At 53.0% G+C, this 20,745-nt stretch overlaps 1 protein-coding gene across 1 annotated transcript; it reads right to left on the reverse strand.

Moving 5' to 3' along the window:
* Window positions 1-5,495: 5,495 nt before the first annotated feature.
* Window positions 5,496-15,213, reverse strand: Tex29 (testis expressed 29). The gene is made up of 6 exons (XM_070001926.1): window positions 15,052-15,213; window positions 14,705-14,798; window positions 13,868-13,978; window positions 7,132-7,201; window positions 6,323-6,468; window positions 5,496-5,595 (listed from the first exon to the last, which is right to left on the reverse strand). Exons 2-6 carry the CDS (start codon window positions 14,760-14,762, stop codon window positions 5,567-5,569), a joined length of 414 nt encoding a protein of 137 aa, XP_069858027.1. The 5' UTR covers window positions 14,763-14,798; window positions 15,052-15,213; the 3' UTR covers window positions 5,496-5,566.
* Window positions 15,214-20,745: the final 5,532 nt, after the last annotated feature.

Here is a 20,745-nt window from a genome sequence, read left to right on the forward strand (position 1 = left end):
GACCTAGCAGCCAGTTCCTCACCTAAAAATAAACCAGCTCTTTGCTTCACACGAAGATCGGGTTATAATTCACACTGCATTGCTCTCAGAACATATATTTTATCCTCAGATTCGAGGGGACAATGAAGTTGTTACATAACCTGGGGGGGGCGTGTTGAGGAGATGGGGGCTGTGGGCTGGCTTTCTAGCACTTTCCCCACTGCATAGGGGCAGCAGACTGCAAATCTGCAGACATTTAGAATGGACACCCATGGGAGAGCCCATGGGCCACAGGGAGCTGCCCTCGGCCTGCACAGTTGCATGGGGCTGGGCTGGGCCTGGTGGATTGGGGACAGCACTCTGTAGCACAGTGCCCCGCACAGAACACACAGGCACGGCAGTGCGGAAGCCACAGACAGGTGGGGAGAGGGGGCCACGGACATGCCATGTGGGGTCCTCTTTAAGAGACAGAAAACAAAAGTGCTAGAGCCACTTGTACCCCAAAATGGAGCTGACAGGCAAGCTTCCCCCAGGTGTCCATTAGAAATGTCCCTCCGGGCAGAGTGAGAGTTGACCTATGGGGTTGATGCCTGGGTCGAGTGTGAGTGTGGCTAGTGAGCCCAAAGCCCAAGAAGCCGAGGTCACAGCCACGTGGCTGCCACAGAAACACAAGTCATCTCTGCACCCTCCTGGTGCCAAGATCTGCTGCACTCTGCAGAAGTTTCCCTCCTCGAACTCCTAGGCAGCTCTGGCCAGCATGCATTTCCGTGGCCACCTGTCCACCCACACAGTCCCCCCTGCTTTTCAGCCCACACGGCTGTTGCCCTCCCTGCCCCGTTGCCTGTCAATCACGCACAGGATGGGAGCAGGCTTCCTGGTGAATAATTCTTATTGTGACTTCCATGCACACATGGCATCCATGTTTCATGAAACTGACTTCTTACACCGTGCCAATTTTTTTTTTCTGGCAGTACTGGGGTTTGGACTCAGTACTTTGGGGTTTGTAGGCAGGTACCCTACCACTTGAGCCATGTCTTATCCCTTTTCAGTTGATCCTCCTATGGACACCTCTCTTGTCGCTGGGATGATACACACACCACCACCACACTCAGCTAGTGGTTGGCGAGACTTGGAGTCTTGCAAATTTCTTGCCCTGGCCAGCCTTGAACTTCCTGAGTAGCGGGAATTACAGGCGTAATCCACCACGCCCGGTTCACATTGTGTCATTTTTCAGACTGCCTTTTGGCATGAGCAAAGGTATTTTGTCTTTGCAGATCCTTGTGTGGAAGGTTCACGCTTCATTAGTAAAGTCCTAAAGCAATTTATGAGAAAAATCTCACTTATTCTGAATCATTTGGAAACTAGGACTGACCACCATGTAAGCTGGGTTGAGAATGTCAGAGTTCACAGTCCAGGAAAGAAGGGAGGCATAGTTTCACACTGTAATCCCAAATCTAATGAGACCAGTTAAGGTATGGGAAGAGGAAGGAAATGAAGAGAATTTGGAAAAATAAATATGTAAGATTTTTCTATTTGGGGAGTGAAGCTAAGGTCTAACTTAGCAAGCACGTGGAAGAGAAAATACCCCAGAACAAAGGAATTTTTACCCAGGAACCTCCAGTCTCATATAGGAAGCTTTGAAATTTTCTATTTTTATCAGCAACAACAATATAAAGAGATAACTCAAATGTAATTGGTATAATAGTTATAAATGCAGTAAGCTGTTCTCTTCTTTTGAAAAATTGGATCCTACTGAAAACACAAAAAGAAAGATGCTGAGTAACTGAAGACCCTGAAACTATTGAAGGGAGCTAGTGTCCCCATAAAGATTCATTGTTCATTTTTTTTTTAAACCAGAGGATTATGTGGGAAGGGTGGAAGCAGAGCCCACTGGGGGCCACACAGTGTCTGCAGTGGTTGTCACGGGTGTTCTTGTGGCTTCCTGGGCCCACTGTGACTGTCACCTGTGTTCTGGAGGCTTCCTGGGCCTGCGATGACCTTCATCCTTGATCTCATGGCCTCCTGGTGCCATGATGACTATCTTGTGTGATCTTGTGGCCTCCTGGGCCTGGTGACGGTCACTCGAATTCACACAGCTTCCTGGCATCCCTGCTTAGATCCATTCTTACACCACATCCGTCCGCCTCATAGCAGCCACGGCATAACCAGGTCTTTTGTTATCAAGATGAACATCAAGTACATATTGTAATCTCTCAGTCTGCCCAACTTTTTAAAGTACATTTTATTGACTTTTTTTCTGTCAGAAAAATTCTTTTTATACTTTTTAACTTACTTTTAAAAACCATAGTTCATAGGAATGCTGGACAAAAGGTGTTCCTTCACTTCAGACAGTTGTAGTTCCGTGCCCAGGCCAGGAAGCTGCCTGGCTCAGGTGTGTAGTTCTAAATCACTTCACCATATGTGGTCACATGACCACCACAGGACTGGAGCTCCAGACTCCCTAATCACTTGACAAGCCCCACGTGCTCTCCCTCCCGGGGTTAGACACCTACCCAGTGCCAGACATCAACATCAGAGTGCGATTCCTGAGCTCAACCAAGATGGGGAAGCCAGCCCTGAGGACATCCTGCTAGGAGTTAATATGGGCAGCTGGGGGGAGCCATAGGGACGACCCGGCCACTGTCACGGTGGCCTGTATTGCTGAAAAAGAATTCAAGTAGTCAAATGAGCCTTCAAAAATAATCCAGGGCTGGGAAGATGGCTCAGTGGTAGAGTCCTTGTCTTCCGTGCACGAGGCCCTGGGTTCGAATACTCAGCACCACATAAACAGAAAAGGCTGGAAGTGGTGCTGTGGCTCAAGTGGTAGAGTGCTAGCCTTGAGCTGAAGAGCTGAGGGACAGCGCCCAGGACCAGAGTTCAAAACCCATGACTGACAAAAAAATAATAATAATCACTCCAGCTGAGTACAAGATGCATCATAAATCTAGAGATTAGAAGAAGGCAGAGTTGTTTCACATAACAAATAGGACCATGAGCTGGAAAATGTCCAGAAATAGACGCCCAAGGCCAACCATGACCCGGCCAGTGACTGGCAATGCAGAGAAGAGGTCAGCCTCTCAGTGATGGAGCCGAGTTCCCAGTGCCCACTGCACAACGAGTCCTTCGCTCATGCCTGCCACTCTTGTCAACTCAACAGGGCTGAGATGTACCAGAAACTTCTTTGTGAACTCGTGAAGAGCTCAGACTGCAGAGACAGAGAAGACACGGAGAGGAAGAGAAGCGTGACCTATAAAATTAAAATTGATCTTAGGTTTTATCTTAACTATAAACTTTTCTCTGAAAGATATGGTGAAAAGAACGACTCAGGGCACATACTGGAGAACATTTGGAAATAGCTCCTCTGAAAAAAGAATGACTTTCTGGGTGTCTCCCCAGAACAAGTCAGGATGTGGTAAAGACGCTTGCACATCCATGTTCATTGCTGTACTGTTCACACTAGCCAAACTAGATGCCCTATAGTAGATGAGTGGATCCAAAAAATGTGGTACCTATACACAGTGGAATTTTACACAGCCATTAGAAAGATTAATATTATATCATTTGCAGAGAAATGGATGGACAAAGAACAAATCATGTTAAATGAGGTAAGCCAAACTCAGAGAGACCAACAGTACATGTTTTCTCTCATTGTAGAAGCTAGATCTAAAATACATGGGGACATGATAAATTATACAGGACTCTAAACAGTCACTCACAGGGAGACCAGAGGAGGACACTCTTAGAAGAGGAACACAAAGGTGCAATGCTTATGTGCATCTGATCACATAAAATAATGTTTATTGAAATAAACTCCAAAAGAAAATGAACTGTTCAACTTGTGGGTGGGGAAGGGAAGGAAAACCTGGGAGAGAACGAAGGAAGGGGTGACAATGTCCAAAAAGAAATGTACTCATTACCTAACTTATGAAATGATAACCCCCTCTAACATCAACCCTTAAAATAATAAAACTTAAAAAATAAAACATAAAAAATAAAAAAATAAAAAATAAAACGTGTAAGGAATGACTTGATCCAGAATATATGCAGATTTCTCTAAATTCCACAATGAAACAATCCAATTAAGAAATGGACAAGATATGAATGGCTGTTGTATGAACAAAGATAACTTGTATGCAGGTGATATTCTCAGCATCGTGAGACATCAGGGAACATGAGCTAAGCCATATCGGATGACCAGAGACTCCCATGCATGTCAGGCAGAGGTTACTGAGACTGGCAGTGCCCAGACCTTGGCAAAACCATGAGCCGCTGACTCTTGGGCACTGGAAGGAACAGACTTCTTAAACCAATATATGTCTCTACTAGGGCCCAGCCATTCACTCCCAGGTATGTACCCCAAAGAAATGGAAGTGAGTGTCCACATAAAGACTCAACTGTGTTCACAGCAGCTTCATCTGAGATAAACCAAAGCCAGGAAGCCCAGGTCAATGAACTTGCCAACCGTGGCATGCTCTCAACAAGAACGATGCTCACCTCAAAAGGCACGAAGCATCAAACACACCAACACAGGCAAATCTCAAAAAATCTCTGCCAGTGAAAGAAACCAAACCAGCCAACACTAGGATTCCTTTTATGGAAGATGCAAACCAACCCAGGGCCGAGGAACCTGGGGCAGCTAAGCGCATCGTCACTGGCTGACCGGCTCTCGAGCCCCTGTGGCATGAGCAGTCAGCCATGTCTGCCAGTCACCTCCACAGGATTCCCAAAGGATGGGGCCTGCCACAGGCAGGTCACCAGAGCACACAGGAAGCCCGCACACCCCGACAGGGCAGCCTGTGCCTGGCTGCCCACCACTGAGCACCTTGCTTGTATGTGCTGACCAGCCCCTCCGCCTCCCATTCTTAAACACCTTCTCTTCTCACCCATTGACTCCTCTGCCCTCAGCAGATCCTGTGCCCTGGGGCCTTGGAAGGGGGCACGGGCTTTGTGGGAGACAAGTGTGGGCAGAAGGGAAGGGAATCCCTGATTACTCACCCACGTGGTTTTCGAGCAGGGTGAATCTGGTCATCTGCAGTCTGCGTGGTGCTGTGAGCCAGAGTCTGGCTCTGGTCGTGGATGAAGGTCCTACCCACCTTGCAGGGTCCCTCCTCTCCCCCCCCCCCCACTCCCTGCCAGGCCACTGCTCTAGGCACCATATCTCAGCCTCCACTGCAGGACTTCAGGAAGCTGTGGCCAGAAGCCAGAGCAAACCCTCCGCCGTGTCTTCTCTGGTACTTAGCAAAATTCCTCACTGCAACATGGAGGCGTCCACAGGGCTGTCCTGCTGCCTGCGAGGGGCCTGGCAGCAAGCCCAGGCCATGCACGGTGCCTGTGCATGGTGCATGGTCATGCATTGTGTGTTTCCTTCTCACCATTTCACCGGGTGGCAGCGTGGAGTCCAAGTTGCTCTTCCCCGGTCCACCCCATGGCTCCTCTCCTCCAAGCTGCTCTACCTCGGTTGGCCCCATGGCTCTTCCCCTCCCCACACAGAGGGGTGAGGCAGCTGCTTACAAAATACCTTTATTTTTTTCTCATGGGGCAGTCAGTCCTCCGCATCCCCATACTCCTCCCTGCTGACCTCCACCTCTCACTCCATCTCATCCCCTGACATGTCCGCTGTTGGAGGAAAGAAGAGAAAAGGGTGCTCAGCAGAAATGGGATGGGACAGGCTGAGCGCTGAGCACGCTGGCGTGGATGGCCGGGTTGCCCAGGGCTTGTGTGAACTTCTTCCCGTGAACTGCAGGAAAGACCACAGGCAGCGCGGGCAGCCCAGAGAAGGTCTCTTCTCCCCATCGCTGGTCCCAGGTGACTCCCAGGAAGCCAGGGAGGCTGGAGGCCAGGGCAGAGGGCCATTTCCAGGACACACTCCACTAGACAAGAAGCCATCGCCCAGAGAGCCCTCTTCCCTCGCTCGGCTGCCTGCCAGCCCGGGGAATGCAGCAAAAGACCCCCAAAGGCCACCTGTGAGTCACCGACTTGCATGACTTCTGACACCAGAGCGGACAGAGAGGCACATCCGCTGCACCCAAAGCAGCCATACTGACCTGTGTCCCCGGGAAGGACTGGGAGAGAGCTGAGAACACTGCTGTGTCCCTGGCCAGCATAGCCCAGGAGCTGACATGGCCACCCACAGGGCTGACGACCCAGAGATAAGGGAGGAGACAGGGGTGCTGCCCGCCCAGGCCCCACTGCTGTACACCAGGCTCTCCCAAGATGGACGTGTTAGCCTTCCACTAACTAAAACAGTGTTCAGAGACTACAAGGTGCTGTCACCCTGAGAAGGACCTCAGGGCAGGGGGCAGGCCCTCCACCCCAAAACCTGAGGACAGCTCGGCACGGCCACCTTCTCGGCTGTCGACGCTCTTAGAGAAGGAGACGGTCTGCGACTTCTGCGAGACGGACTGAGACTTCTGCGACCCTTGGGAGGCATTTTTGTTGTCCTTGGCGTCTGCGGAACCCTCCTTTTCTCGCCTGCTCTCCTTAACAACTCTGATGTGAAGAGAATGACAAAGGTGGAGGCCCCATGGGCCCAACCCTGTCATCATGACACATGCATATAACACGTGCGTGTGGTCCCCAGGACACCCCCAGCCAGCAAGTGTGGTCTCAGGTAGATGCACATTCCCAACACCAGCCGGCATGTGGATTCTGAGGTCTACCTCATGGTCACATCGAGTCTTTCGATCTACACACACACCCCATGCAGTGTGGCTTCAAGATTCCCTGAGATAAAACCTGGGTGGGCAGGCAGGGGGCCAGACAGGCTAGCTGGACAGAAAGGGCCTGATTTGTCACTGCACACTGCACACATATCCTTGTGGTGGCTTGTCCCACCACAGGAAGAGGTGTGTGCCAGCCTAGCAGGGAAGCCACACACATGGCCTCTGGCCACACACTTCCAGAGAGAGGGAGGAAGGGACTCATCTCCAAGATGCCCATGGCAGGCGCATGCTTGGGCAGCCGAGGGTTTGGGGAGTCCCGTGGGGCTCTAGGCATGGCTGTGAGCTGGGTGTGACATTCATCAGAAGAGGAACATGCCCAGAGCAGCTGGGGCCGGCGATGGCTGGAGCCGGACTGTGGACCCAGCAAGGGAGAAGCTTCCCTGCCTGTGCCATTCCCACCACACCCCAGCTGGAGGAAGAGGGACCCCACCTGTAGATGATGGTGATGATGAAGGCTGCAGCGATGATCACGATCAAGGCGGAGAACACATGCACGTACACTGAAAGACAGCAGTGGCTCAGACCCGAACCCCAAGTCGAGAGGGAATCAGTCCACCCAGAGGGGGCGCAGCCTGCCCAGACCTTCCCTCCCTCTCCCCTCCCCCCCCAGAGAGCAGAGAGGTGACCAGCTCAACCCAGAGCAGGCGCAGGTCAGGGCGCCCCGCCAGCCTGTCTGCACCCTGGCCGGCCGCTCCACAGACTAAAAGAGTTCTCATGATCCTTTCAGCCAGGACGCTGCTCACTGCTACCGAGGCTGACAGAACAAAACCTCCCTGCTCCACCCCTCATCAGTGCCACGGACAACTGGAAACATGTGCGCATGGGTGAGGCTCTCAGCGAGCTGCAGGCAGACAGGGCCTGTGCCCCCACACCTTCCTGCGGCCTCTGAGCTCTCGGCCCTGGCCCCTCTTGGGGAAGGACATCGGATCGGTCTCTCACGGACGCCCAGCCCCAGGGTCATGATTTGATCTCATCTCCTCCTCCTCCCTCCTGCTAGCAGATGCCACAAAACTGGATGAAAGCAGGGTCTTAATGCAACGGCGGCTCCTTGCCCCCCACCCTGGGCGTAGGCCGGAGTCTGAGTCGGAGGCCTGGCCTCACGGGGTCTGGGAAGGCCACGCCGGGTAGGTGTGGACCCACTGCTGTTCCCCAGTCAGACGCCTCAGCTCAGTCTCCACCTCTAGTCTCATGGTTCTTCTCCTTGGCTCTCTCGGTCTCTTCTCTTCCAGGGACACCACTCCTGTGGAGCCGGGCTGCCTGTTCCCCAGGGACCTTCCATAATCACATCTGTGTACAAGCCTTTCTGAGCACCGTTCTGTTCACAGGCACCGGGGCTTTTACTCACCCTGTGGGCTGAGAGTTCAGTGTGCACCCCAGCTGCCCCCTCCCACCTCCTGCGCTGCTCTCTGGCTCTCCAGAAATGGAGGCAGCTGTGACGTCCTTTACATGGAGACGGGAGTCCGAGGGCAGACAGGAGTCCGAGGGCAGACAGGGAGTTGGAGCCCCCAGCTGCAGATGGCAAAGTCTTAACCTTTCTTATGTTCATGTGACACCAGGAGGCGATAGCGACGGACTACAGTGCTCTCCCGGGGGAACCCTAACCATCGGCTTGTCACATCACAAGCTCTGACTCTGTACAGCATGAATCAGGAGAAGCGTACGGACTGTCCCCCTTGTTGGCAGAGGTTGCTAGCAGGGAGGACGGGATGGTGGGCCTGCTGCTTCCACTTCCCACGGCATCCTGCGCTGCCTTTGCGAGTCTCCACCCAGGTACTCACAGCCCGGGAGAAACTCCCACAGCCACTCCGGCTGATGTCTGACCAGAGCCGGTGTGCAGTGCAGTGTGCGTGCATGCATGCGTTCGTAGCCTCCAGCTTCTTTCTCGGACCGCCTGCTTGGAGGAAGATGTTACAAAGACACTCAGGCCACTCTCAAGGCTGGCAGCAGCCTCCACGGATGCCTGGAACCCACCTGCAGCCCAGCCAGGGCCCTGGAGGCTGAGCATGGAGCTGAGGCACGGCAGCACCCCAGGGCTCTGAGCCCAGCCCCAAGTGTCCATGTGACAGAGAGCCCAAGGGAGGGGCAGAGGCTCCGGTGAAGAACGGGCGCTTTAAACAGCGGTGAGCACAGAGATGCTGTGGTGGGATAAACACAGGTGTCCTCAACAGTGACTCCCAAGTTCCTGAATTTGAGGAAATGTTTACTCTTCAGTGTGGCTTTGCACGTTCGTTCATGGCACAAACTATGTGCGTGACATGTTACTGAATCCCCACCACCTCCACACGACACTGTCCTCCACATCCTCTGTCCATGTCCACATCTAAGGCTCCTCTGAGTCTCTGCCCAGTATCTGTGCCACCCCGTTTGTGGCACAGCATTATCACTTATCTCCCAGAGACAGCAGCAAGTGAAGAAAGGAGTCTTTTCTTTAAGGAATCTCCCAGTAACATCTCCCCAAACACAGTTAAACCAAAGTTTTGCACTCCTTTCAAGTCCCATGAAGAAACTCAACTCTGCTTAGAAGAAATGACATGTTAAACAATGTGCCCTAAATCAAGACTGAGGAATGAACGAGAGGCAAGTCTTTCTCTTTTAACTCCCAGTTCTTTCTGAAAGATCTAATGCTAATTCCCCAAGTTCATATTCTTAATAATACAGATTATGACATAACACAATGCGCACTTCAAAGCAGCCAATTTAAGAAGTTGGTGAAAGGTTTTCATAACATGGAATTAGGTGCACAAAGAACTCATGATACCCTGTCACTGAATACTACAACTTACGCGGCACAGCGGCTCATTTGCCGTGGTGAAGGAGAAAGATGTCAAAGGAATGAGAAATAATGTAAGGGCACAGTGAGCAGCCGAGTGTCGGGCTCACTGCCCAGACTCTTCCTACGGATGGCCCAACCTCTAACTCAAAAAATGTCAGAAGTTAAGAAAAAGCCAAGCCCACACACCCGGTTATTAACATCAGAAGGATGTCAGGAGGTTCAAGTGGGCTTCCATACAAGAATGATGTACCCCAAGGCCTCCCAGAGGGACCCCTCTGCCCTCCCTCAATAGGAAGTTGCCTGGAGCAGTCATCGCCCAAGTGCTCGCCGCAGCCGAGGTTTCCCCACAGGAGCAGAGGATGAGGGAAAGAAGGGGAGCTGGTATGTAGGGATAACAGGTGACAAATGTGACACGTGACATGTGACACATAACAAGTGCCCTGTCACGGTGCCTCTTGAGTTCCCACTCGAATGCTCCCTCTCCCCATAATGCCCTGGGTGCCCAAGCAATGGGAAGAGCCAGGGTGTCTCATGCCTGGGTCCGTCCAGCAATAAGCATAGCCCCAGAGAGGTGCGGGAGTCCGCATCATCACCATGGCCCTCTGATGCCACTCCTCGTGGAGTCTAGCTGCAACTCCAGCTTTCCTTTCACTTTCAAATAAACTTGGCTCTGTCTGCTTAAACACACACACACACACACACACACACACACACACACACACATGCACGCCTGCGTGCACATGTAAAAAGCCCAATTGCAAAGCAGTGAGCCATCTTCTGTCTTCAGGCACAAATTCTTGGGAGCCTGGGTCCCAGGGTGCAGTGATGGAAGCTCTGTGGAGGACAGGGCTCGCGCTCTCAAGAGAGTGGCAGGCACAAGGTGAGGGTTCTAATTTAAGCAGTGTATGACACAAGTAGATCATTCATAGACTGGTTAACACCTGCCTTGCAAGATGCCGCTGGGCATAGGATGGAAGCCAGCACGGCTGGCTGGCTTGCAGTTTTTTGCCCCTCAGCCCTGCAGGGGATCTGCCACTGGAATCTGCCGTGGGTGCTCATTCCGCCTCTTTTCACACTGTTGGATGCAGGGAATGGAGACCCTGCACGCTTCAAAGACAGTGACCAGCTGGAGATGACGGACACAACAAATCCGGGTCTGTACTTTCTGGAACCAGATGGAGAATTTCCCAAGCTATCTAAGTTGCAGAAGAGCCTCGGAATGGGCGATTAGGCCAGCTTGCTGGGACCCGGGACTCAGACAGGTCTTGTAGGTGAGTTTCTGGCTACCGGCAGCAGCGGGTCTTCTTCAGAGATTGGAGGGACAGAGGGTCCTCCCAGAACCAGTGTCAGGTGTTGTGCTGTGACACTTGCCCCTCGATTCCTGCTACATCCAGAATTACCTGTCTGGATAATATTGGCAAGCGTGACAAAGGGAGCCAGCAACGGTGGCTCAGGCCTGTAATCCCAGTTGCTCAGGAGGCTGAGGTTTAAAACCAGCTCTGACAGAGACTCCAGAAGCCAGACTGGAGGTGCGACACAAGCACTAAAGTCCTAGCCGTGAGCAAGAAAGTTGAACGAGAGTATGAGGCCCCGAGTTCAAGCTCAGCTGGGGTGGCATATACACAAAAAGGAAAAATGGGAACCTGAGAAAATCTCTTCTCCACAGGGAACAGGAGAATGGCTGGCAAAGCTGTGGGGAAAACAAAAACAGAAAAAAAGCTTTTCCAGAAATCTGGAAATGAACCAAAGGCTTGCAGACATCTGCTTATTCAGGGTGAACAGCTCAATGTCACAGCAGTAAAGCATTGGGCCTTTCAATTCACCTTGTCCCACCTCCCCTGCCAGCTCCATGGGGCTTTAAAACCCTCAGTGCACAGACACTGTGAAAGCCAGCAGCATGTGTGGCTGAGGTGAGAGCCAGTGGCCTGGCACCCCCGGGGGTCAGAGCGGTGCCAAGCCCCACAAAGAACCACCCATGTCGGGCCTGACTGGTGCTTCTCTTGCCTTCTTCCACCGGACTTGCAGCTCACTTGGCAAGAATGGCATTTCCTCCAGGCAGCTGGGGACGATGAGACTGGAGGAGGGGAAGGAGCTGGGGAAGGGAAGGAGCTGGAAGAGGGAGGGCAGGGAGATGTGTAGATCGCCCACACCCAGGAGCCACACCATGCTCATTTCGAGTGAAGGCAAGGCTCACCAGAAGCTGTTGGTGGAAGTTACATGTAAACACAGAACCTCTGGCCAAGAGCCAGAGACTTACGTCTCCAAGTGTCCAGCCATCAGCTGACCACCAGTAGGACTGAGTGAATTTCCCGTGGTCTATAACACAAGAAACAGACTTCTCAGATATGTTCAGAAAAACTGATCAAACCATAATAAAAACAGTAGAACCAATAAACCCAGAGAACCCAGGAGAACTTGACTTTCTGAATGGTGATGCTATATATCTAAAATGTTTGGTTTTCAACCAAGAAAAGGTGACACCTGCAAATAAATACATGCTTTTCAACAGCTGGTGCTGGGACAACCAGAAGAGGCAACGAAAACCAACTCTAGAAATCAGATGCAGGAGCTAAGGGTGGGGACCCGGGGCCTGACTGTGGTGTCCTGGGGCCTGGCTGTGGTGACCAGCCCCTGGCTGTGGGGACCCAGGAGAAGGTAGCAAGTCTCTATATCAAAAACAAAAGGGTTGGGGTTCAACCCGCTATGATGGATGAAGTGTTGGTAGGAATTTCAGGGAACCAGAGCCCTCATGCTGCTGAGGAGATTAAAAATGGCAGAGCTACTTCAGAAATCAACTTAAAAACTTAAACATAGAATTGATACATGGTCCATTCCAGACGCATGAGAATTAAATACGTACTTGCACAAACACTGGTGTGTAAATGTTCAGAGCCACAGTACTCCTAACAGCCAAGAAACAGACACGACCCAAATGTCCACCAGCTCATCAATGGATCAACTAACCGCGGTGTGTCTATGCCACGTGCCAATGGGTTCTACCACAGAAGGGAACGCCGGGGAAGTGGAAGAACCATGCACGCGATTCTGTTCATGAACAGAGAAGACAGCTAGCCGGCATGATGCTGCTCTTCAATGTGATGAAGTGTTCTGGGATTAGACCACGGTGACGGTGGCACAACTTCATGAATAGACTCGAATCTACCAGATCGCATCCATCAAAAGGCCAAATTTTATAAGCAATACGGTATGACTCAACCCAACAGAAATAAGACAAGCAAGCTGCCATTGCTTCTCCCAGGCAGCAGGTCTTCAGAGTGCTGAGTCACCCTTTCCTGGGGTTTCTAGGGTGGAGAGCGAATGGCGGTGGTGCCGATACATCCTTGTGCTGGCCATGGTTTCCATGGGGACCTGGTTTTTCCATATTTCATGTTCAAGTGTTTGTGGGCCAGGTTTCTGTCCTGATGCAGACATGCTTCTGAGCGAGTCTCAGCCCTTCTCGCAGGCTCCTGAGGAGCTGTTCAGTGGGGCCACTGGTCAGCGGGGCTACCCGACCAGCAGTCTGCTGCTCCCTGGCTTCCTGAATTGTGGGAAGCCTAGGCAAAGAGACCTGGGGCTCTGTCTCTGAGAGACGCGGTGGGAGGGGTGGGGGAGGAAGGAGGAGAGGGTAGAAAGGTCCCCTCAGGCACATAGCCAGTGTGCCTTTGTCCGTAGTGGACAAAGCATGGTGGAGCATCGTGGCTGGGATGGGTGGTCCCGAGCCATCTCCGGGCAGGGAGCTCCATGGAGCTCCATGGAGTGGCTGTGCCTTGCTGGCCCCTGGGGCAGGGACCCTGGTGTGTGAGAGTCAGGCACAACTCGCAGAGCCGAGTGCCCTTCTCCTGAAAGGCCGTCAACCTTCTAGAGGAATCTAATAATGGTTTGGAAATTTGGGATTTAGAAAATTTCAAAGCACAGGAGGCCGAAGCCCTCGTAAGCAAGATTGCACCCAGGAAGCAGAATGGTCTGGATCCATCTCTGTACTTGATCCCTGCCACACACACACACCCTCTTGTGGAGCTGGTGGTGACCAGGGAGCTGTAGGGAGGTGGGGGAAGCCCTTCCTGCAGCCCCCCCCGTCAGGCTCAGAGACCTGACTTCCAGACCCCTGCCTTTCCTCTCTGGAGCTAGAGTGGATGCAGGAGTGGTCCAGCCAGGCGGAGCCCGTCAGCTGCCCTCAGTGCCGGGCTGGACAATGACTGGCTAGGCCCCACAGGCCCCGCCAGCGCATGGCCAGCAGCACTGCCCACTGCCACTGTCTCTGTCAGGTTATTTCACATCCGCTCTGGGCAACTCCTGGAACGACAGGACTCCTCCAGGGAGGCCCTGGGCCTGTGCCAGCCCAGTGGAGGCAGCAGGGGAGGCAGCCCTGGGAAAGAGGGCCATGCGGACTCACCAGGAATACCCTTCTCGTAGCAGACACCCTTGTAGAAGCAGCACCCCAGGTCCTTGCACCGGTCTCTGGTGACATTGTAATCACAGATGTCATACAGCGGGATGTCACACACTGCAAGGCACAGACCGCCACCCTGAGTCTGCAGAAGAGAGCGGGCTTCCCACCCTGGAGAGCATGGGAACACCGGAGGGCATGGCGGACACAGGGAGGGAACATGGGGAAGACATGGGGAGGCCACCGGGAGGACATGAGGACATGGGGAGGACACAGAGAGGACACAGGGGGACACGGGGAGGATGCGGGGGACATGAGGAGGACACAGAAAGGACATGGGGAGGACACAGGGGACACAGGGAGGACCAGACCTTTTTGAAATTATACCTCACGCAAATCTCATCATCAGCCAAGACCTGGAGTTAGTGACGTTTTTGAGCACCTAACACTGGCTACCTGCACAGCGCTGCCCACAAGGGTCAGGGGCACAGCACGCGCCTTTCCAGTGTCCAGTGCAGGGACAGTGGCTGGCTCTGAGTCCGAGCAGTCCTATGTGCTTTGCAGAAAACTGTGGCCTCCGCCACCCCAGGAATTAGTGCCCAAGACCAGCTGGGGACACCGCTGGGAATGGGGTTGGGGGTCTTGGCTGCCCAGGGCTGCTTCTCCTTACTAAGAAGGCTACTCCCAACATCAGAATTACAAAATAGAGTGCAGATCTGTTTATCGTGAAATTTAAGGGAACGGAGACATCCCGACATCCTCTCCTGAGTTACTCTTGGGATGTGCCCCTAATCATGCCTCTCCCGCTCCCTGCGAGGCCCGGCGGCTTGGCTCCCAGGTTACCTGCAAACTTCTTCAGGAGGTGCGGTGGGGACTTCTTGACTTCTGGCACATACCTCATTGTAGCAGCTGACAGACACGCTGGGGTCAGGCACACCTGGAAAACAGGACACCTCGGCACAGGTAGGCCCAAGCATGCACACCTGGGGGCGGGACACCTGGGGGGGCAGGACACCTGGGGTAAGGACACTTGGGGGGACAGGACACCTCTGCACAGGTGGGTCCATGCACGTACACCTGGGGGCACCTCGGCATGGTAGGCTCTCTGCCATCTGCTAGAGGTTCCTGGGGTATCAGGGACTGTACAGAGCAAACTCACTGCTCCCAAGAGGGCTGGCATGATGACTCACCTGGATACCATGTCCAGTCTAAGTCTGCTTGGCTGCCCTGGTCCTCTCTGCTCTCTTCAAAGGGAGAACAACTTTTTGGTCAATCCTGAACTGGCCACCTCGTCCTGTCCGCTGCCCACAGCAGTGGAGTGTAAGGCGGTTGGCTCGGCTGTGACCTCACGCGGAACCTCCACGTCACACGGAGTGCCGGGCAGTTAGCCTGGCTGTGACATCACGTGGAACCGCCGCATCATGCAGCATCACACAGCACTGTGTTCAGAGAGCAGCAGGGCTCTACTCATGCTGTCCACACAGCATAATGGGCCCACCTGGCATCCTGGGAATAGGGGCTCCAGTACAAGGAACTATTCTGAACCCCAAACTCAAGTCTTACCCTCCCTAGGACCCATCCCCCATCCTGGCCCTGCGTGGGAACCCTACCACAACCTCCCTTGCTAAACATGACTGAGTGGGTGCAAGCCAGGGGAGGAGGCAGATGTGGAGCTATGGGGGAGATCTGGCTGGGAGTCCATTGATCATGAAGGTGTGGGGAGATCCTGCTCAGTCAAATGATCAAATGATCATAGAGCCGTGGGGGAGATCCAGCTGTGAGTCAATTGATCATGGAGCTATGGGGAGATCCGGGTGGGAGTCAATTGATTATGGAGCTGTGGAGAGATCTGGCTGTGAGTCAATTGATCATGGAGCTGTGGGGGAGATCTGGCTGGGAGTCAATTGATTATGGAGCTGTGGGGGAGACCCGGCTGTGAGTTGGCCAATCATGGAGCTGTGGGGGAGACCCGGCTGTGCGTCGATTAGGGAGCTCTTGGGGTGGGCGGGGATCACTGTGTTACACCACAGCAAACTGTCAGAGCACTGTAAACTACTGTCAGAGCACTGCTGGTGTTCATGAGGTGTCTTTATTATAAGAACTGTAAGTGTGCTGAGATGTTGGGGCTGGGGGAAGGTTGACTCCCTCACTGACAGCTCCTAGACCTTCCCTGGTGCTCTGGCTGCCTTGAGTGGTGGGCCATCAGCTGGTCAGCTGCCCTCTGCCTCACCAGCAGCTTTGAATGGACACTTTGTGGAGACTACTGCAGGAAGCCGAATGCTCTGTTGCCAGCAAACAGCCTGCACAGGAGTTTTTGCCATTATAGATGTTGGGAACCCTAGATGACTCTACATCCATGTTACCCAGGCTAGAAGGTAGCCTAGAAGACCTGTGAGAGGTATAAATATAGCATTTCATTTTCATAAGGAATGCTGTGATGGGTGCAATCATAGTTCTTTCATTTGCATAAGGGACACCGTGATTGGTGCATGACAGCTCTTCATTTGCATGAGAGGCCTGCAGTGATTGGTACAGATACAGTCCTTCGTTTGCCTTAGGTGGCTGTCATGATTGGTGCAAAGGCCTTTGTCTCTCACATACACATACACATATATATGTTCACACACACATACTTCTTGCTCTATAACGAGCATCTGAGAGATATGGACCTAATGTGGCCAACTGAGGAGGGAAGCCACAGAGGCAGCAAGTACAATGGCCCTGGGTAAGACACTGCTGAGAACCTAAGAAACCAAAAAGAGGTGAAAGGCCTGACTGCTGGTGCCCGTTCCCTGGGCCCCCCAGTTCTTCCCCCCGCCCTGCAGCCAGTCCTTCCACAGCCCCCTCATTGCCACCTATGGCAGCAGATCAGCTCCCCTGCACAACTCCACATGCACGGGTGTCAGCACACAGAGCCTCCATGAAAACTTCCCCCACACTCTGTGGTCTGCTCCTAATTGTATCACGCTGCCACACTCCCAAGAGTTACCTTTACGGGTCTCCATCTTTTGCTTGCAAACAAGACCGACTTGCATGCTTCATCTAAGTCCTGGGAGATTACCATGGCATCCATTTCCACATGGGCAGGGCCAGGTGGTAGCACTTGTGCATTATGGGAAAAGGCCCCTGCAGACCTCTGTGACCGCTGCCAGCCAGAGCAAGTTTTGTGGAGCTTCATTCAGGGGCACACTCTTCTACTAGTGGAGTTCCAGAAATGTCTGCGAGACACTGGAACCCTCTGGCACTTTTGGACCTGGAAATGGAAGAAGAGAAGCACCTGACAAGTGGCAGAACACGAGGACCCAACCTGGTCCAGGGACAAGGGCTATACCTTGTGGGTGGCTGGCAGGCTCCAAGTGCTTGGCTTCCCCCCAAGCTCTCCAAGGTTTAGGCTGACAGCCCTGGTGTCCTTCATTCACACAGGCCCTGTGGAGTACCACCTCTCAGTTGTGCACCTGGCATCAGAACACACTTCCTGGTGCCCGGGGCTGAACAGCTGGACACGACACACAGGCCATGGTGTGTGTTCAAGGCCTAAGTCCCAGTACCTCAAGATCCCTGGAACAGGGTCACTGCAGATATAAAGTTAGCAACAATAAGGTCCCTAGAGGAAGGAGGTCCCAATCTACTGTGACAGGTATTGAAGAGGGAGTGCATTGGGGAGAAACCCCATGTGAAGACAGGCAGAGATTGGGCAAATCTCCTCCCAAGTGGTACTGGGGGTGAAGGGGACTCCATGCCTTCTGCCCTAGCTCTTTGCCTGTAGTTTGATTTACAGATAGAATTTCATGCTACTTGCACTTGCCCTGGACTTCAATCTTCCCTCTAACCTCCCATAGCTGGAATTACAGGCATAAACCATGAGGTCTGCCTCTTACATTTTTTTTTTCATTTTATTTTTCCTAGTTGACCTTTTTTGTTATTGAAAAGATCTTTTAAGTTTTCCATTTTGTCCCTGGCTTGCAGAAAATCCAGTTTCTACATCAATCATGTGTTTGGCACCATTTAACTGTGGGCACTGTGCACTTCCCTCACACATGGTGGCATGACTGAAAATGACATCATCTGTCATTTCTCCACCATTGGTGTCCCCTCTCCTGTTCTGCCTCCACGTGGCACTGTGGAGGGGGGCGGCTGTACCTCTGAATCTCACACAGAGACAGTTAATTTGGCATTTGCCCTCGGCCAGGGTTCTGTTAAAATTTCTCACAGGAGCGTGTGTGGCATTGGGCATTTCCTAATCTAAGCATATAATCAAAGCCTTTGGGTTTTCTGTAAATGCATTCTTAATTCTTTTGAACACTCCAACTTGGATCCTGGAGCAGCCCCCCCTCCTCCACCCAGCCTTGGTTATGAGGTAGCTTTTCTTGGGGCTATTTCATTTCCCATGAGATTGGTCCAGAATTGCCCTTGACATCTTCTGTCTGGCGCTGTCACCCTCAGGGTGGTGCTGACACTGGAATATTCCGCTGGAGAAATGGGACTTGAACTCCTAAGGTTGCTCCACTTCTGGCAGAGAGGGTATGTGTACACATGGGCACTTTCAACTTCCTTACACCTCTGCCATCATTGCCCTCTGCATGTGTAAGTTCACCAACACACATCACTGAGGCGCGCACAGCTACCTCCCTTCCTGACATGGCTCACACAGATGGTCTTCCTCACCTTTACAGTTTTCCTAAGAATTGATTGCATTTCTGACCAAGGCTTCCCCCTCTTGCCCCCAACTCAGCTCATGGTAGGCCCTACTCTATTCCCAGTCATCCTCTTCCAGAAACGCCAGGCCTGGAGTTGCAGACTCTGACACTTAGTCTGCCCCCTTGGTTGGCATGGCACTGGACATGTCCATGCCGAGGACAGGCGCATGGCAGCTGGCCTCTGGGCTCCTTAGGCTTCTGCCCTCAAGAGTTTCAGAGCCACAACATGCTGGCCTTCCCAGGGCATCAGTCTGTGGGGTTTGGGTACGAGGGTGATCAGGAAGCCTGTCAGAAAGGGGGTGTGTGTGGCGGGGGGGGGGGAGGGGGGTGGAACTCTGATCCAAGCACACATCTGCATAGGCCTCTCTAGTCCCAGTATGTCAATAGTCAGTGTCTAAACCGCGAGTCTCTTGAGCTGTTCATGGGCTTTGATGTGACTGCTACTTTAGATGTTACTTCTGCAGAATGCCACTGGGTTTTGTGTCAAGCGGTTCCCTTCTAGTTGTGGAGGCCAGCAATAACACCTAAGTGTCACAGGGCTGTGTCCCCCATGGGAGCTCGGGAAACCATCCCCTCACCTTTCCAACTTCTGCAGACTCGGACACCCCCTGGCTTGGGGCCATTGCTTGCTCCCATCCTGCTTCCATCAGGGTGTACATGCTGCCTCAGGCCTGGCCCTCCACCTCCCTCAGAAGGGTCCAGTAGTACAACCCAGAACCACCTTTCCATCCCAGAGCCTTAACCGCAGCACCTTGGCCAAGGTGTTGCCATGAAAGGTGACCAGAGGCTGTGGGGGCCGCTCTTCTGAGTGCTGCACTTGCAGCAGGGGCCTGTCTTATTACTACTAACAGCTCTTCTGCAGCCAGGTGATGGCTTTCCCCATAGACAACCAATCCAGACATGCAACTGACTCCACCGCTGCCTTCCATACACACATTAAAGCTTGTGCTCTAATGCAGAGGCCACTGCTCCAGACAAGGCAGAGTGGGAAGCTTTGCACAGGGCTTGCATGGGCCACTGAAGGGAGTATCTTAGTCTCAGCACCCTGCTGGAAGCCTTAGTTCCAGCTCCTCCTATAGGGCAAGGTCTCAGCCTGCTCAACTGTTGGGAGCCGGGGCACGTCTGTTTTGACCTTCTCTGCTCCATGCGTCAGACATGGCTCACCACTCCACTAAGCGCACACAGCATTCATTGCGATGATCCAGTCCAAGAACAATTTACTTCCATCCAGGACACTGCCATCTGAGTTTGAGGACTCAGGTATAACTTTGATGCCCTGTGGACTCAACCTTGCTGCAGGGTACCCCAGGCCAAAGGTGGGGAGGCCAGGAAAACTGATTGTTGTCCCCCCTCCTGCCAGGGGAAAGTAGACTTGCCTCACACTTACCACATGGGTTCCATGCTCCTGGGAGCCATCGGCCTAAGACCTGGCTGGTTTCTCAGACCATGTAGCCTCCTGTATCCTGGCAAGGTGGGCAGCCTGTCATTGCTGGCAGGCTGGGCTGCCTCTCACCAGCGCACTCCTTCCCCAGGCCACTGGGAGGAGCTGTGGACATCCAGCAAGCCGGGCTGGGCACAGGGACAGAGCCACCCATGTCACTACAGCTAAGGGGCGGGGCAGGTGCACAGCAGGGCAGAAGGGGCATGGTGTCCAGGAGCAGGGGAAACCACCTCTTCTGGGGGGCGGGTGTAGGAGCTGAGCCAGACTAGGGAGGGCTAAGAAGGCATTGGGAGGACAGACGATATCGGGAAGAGAGATGGCACCCTGGCTCTGCCTGTGGCAGCGACAAGGGACAGGCGGGGCAAGGGAAATCTAGAGCTGAAGCAGCTGTTAGGAGCACACTACAAAGCCAAAGCACATTATCCATAACCTCACTAAAAGGAACCTGGCACTAGAGACCAGGAAGGCAAAATGGTGGCCAGGGCTCCCAGGGTTCCTGGCTCAGGAAAACCCAGCACCACCTACAGGAGAAGTAAGTCTGGAAGCATGGCCGCCATTTGTCTTCTAAGCCTGAAGTTTGCCATAAGGAAAAGCTTAGTAACAAAACAGCAGCAGCAGGCAGAAAGTTCTGTTTAAGAAGTTTTTGTTCAGGGATGGGGAGGAGGGGGGCAGAAATGACCCTGAAGAAGCTGTCCCAGGAGAGCAGGGTACAGGAAAGTGAGAGAGGAGGAAAGACAAGTAAGGGC

Source organism: Dipodomys merriami, unplaced genomic scaffold (genome assembly GCF_024711535.1).
Source record: "Dipodomys merriami isolate MVZ:Mamm:240054 unplaced genomic scaffold, mDipMer1.0.p SCAF_6, whole genome shotgun sequence".
NCBI classification, from domain to species: Eukaryota; Metazoa; Chordata; class Mammalia; order Rodentia; family Heteromyidae; genus Dipodomys; species Dipodomys merriami.

What these genes read in the sequence shown, in the direction of transcription:
- Tex29 (XM_070001926.1), bottom strand. Translation starts at nt 14,762, where the DNA reads ATGAGGTATGTGCCAGAAGTCAAGAAGTCCCCACCGCACCTCCTGAAG. An exon ending in ATCATCACCATCATCTACAG is followed by an intron (nt 6,469 to 7,131) that starts GTGGGGTCCCTC and finishes TCTTCACATCAG; the next exon opens with AGTTGTTAAGGAGAGCAGGC. An exon ending in GAGCGTCGACAGCCGAGAAG is followed by an intron (nt 5,596 to 6,322) that starts GTGGCCGTGCCG and finishes TTCCTCCAACAG; the next exon opens with CGGACATGTCAGGGGATGAG.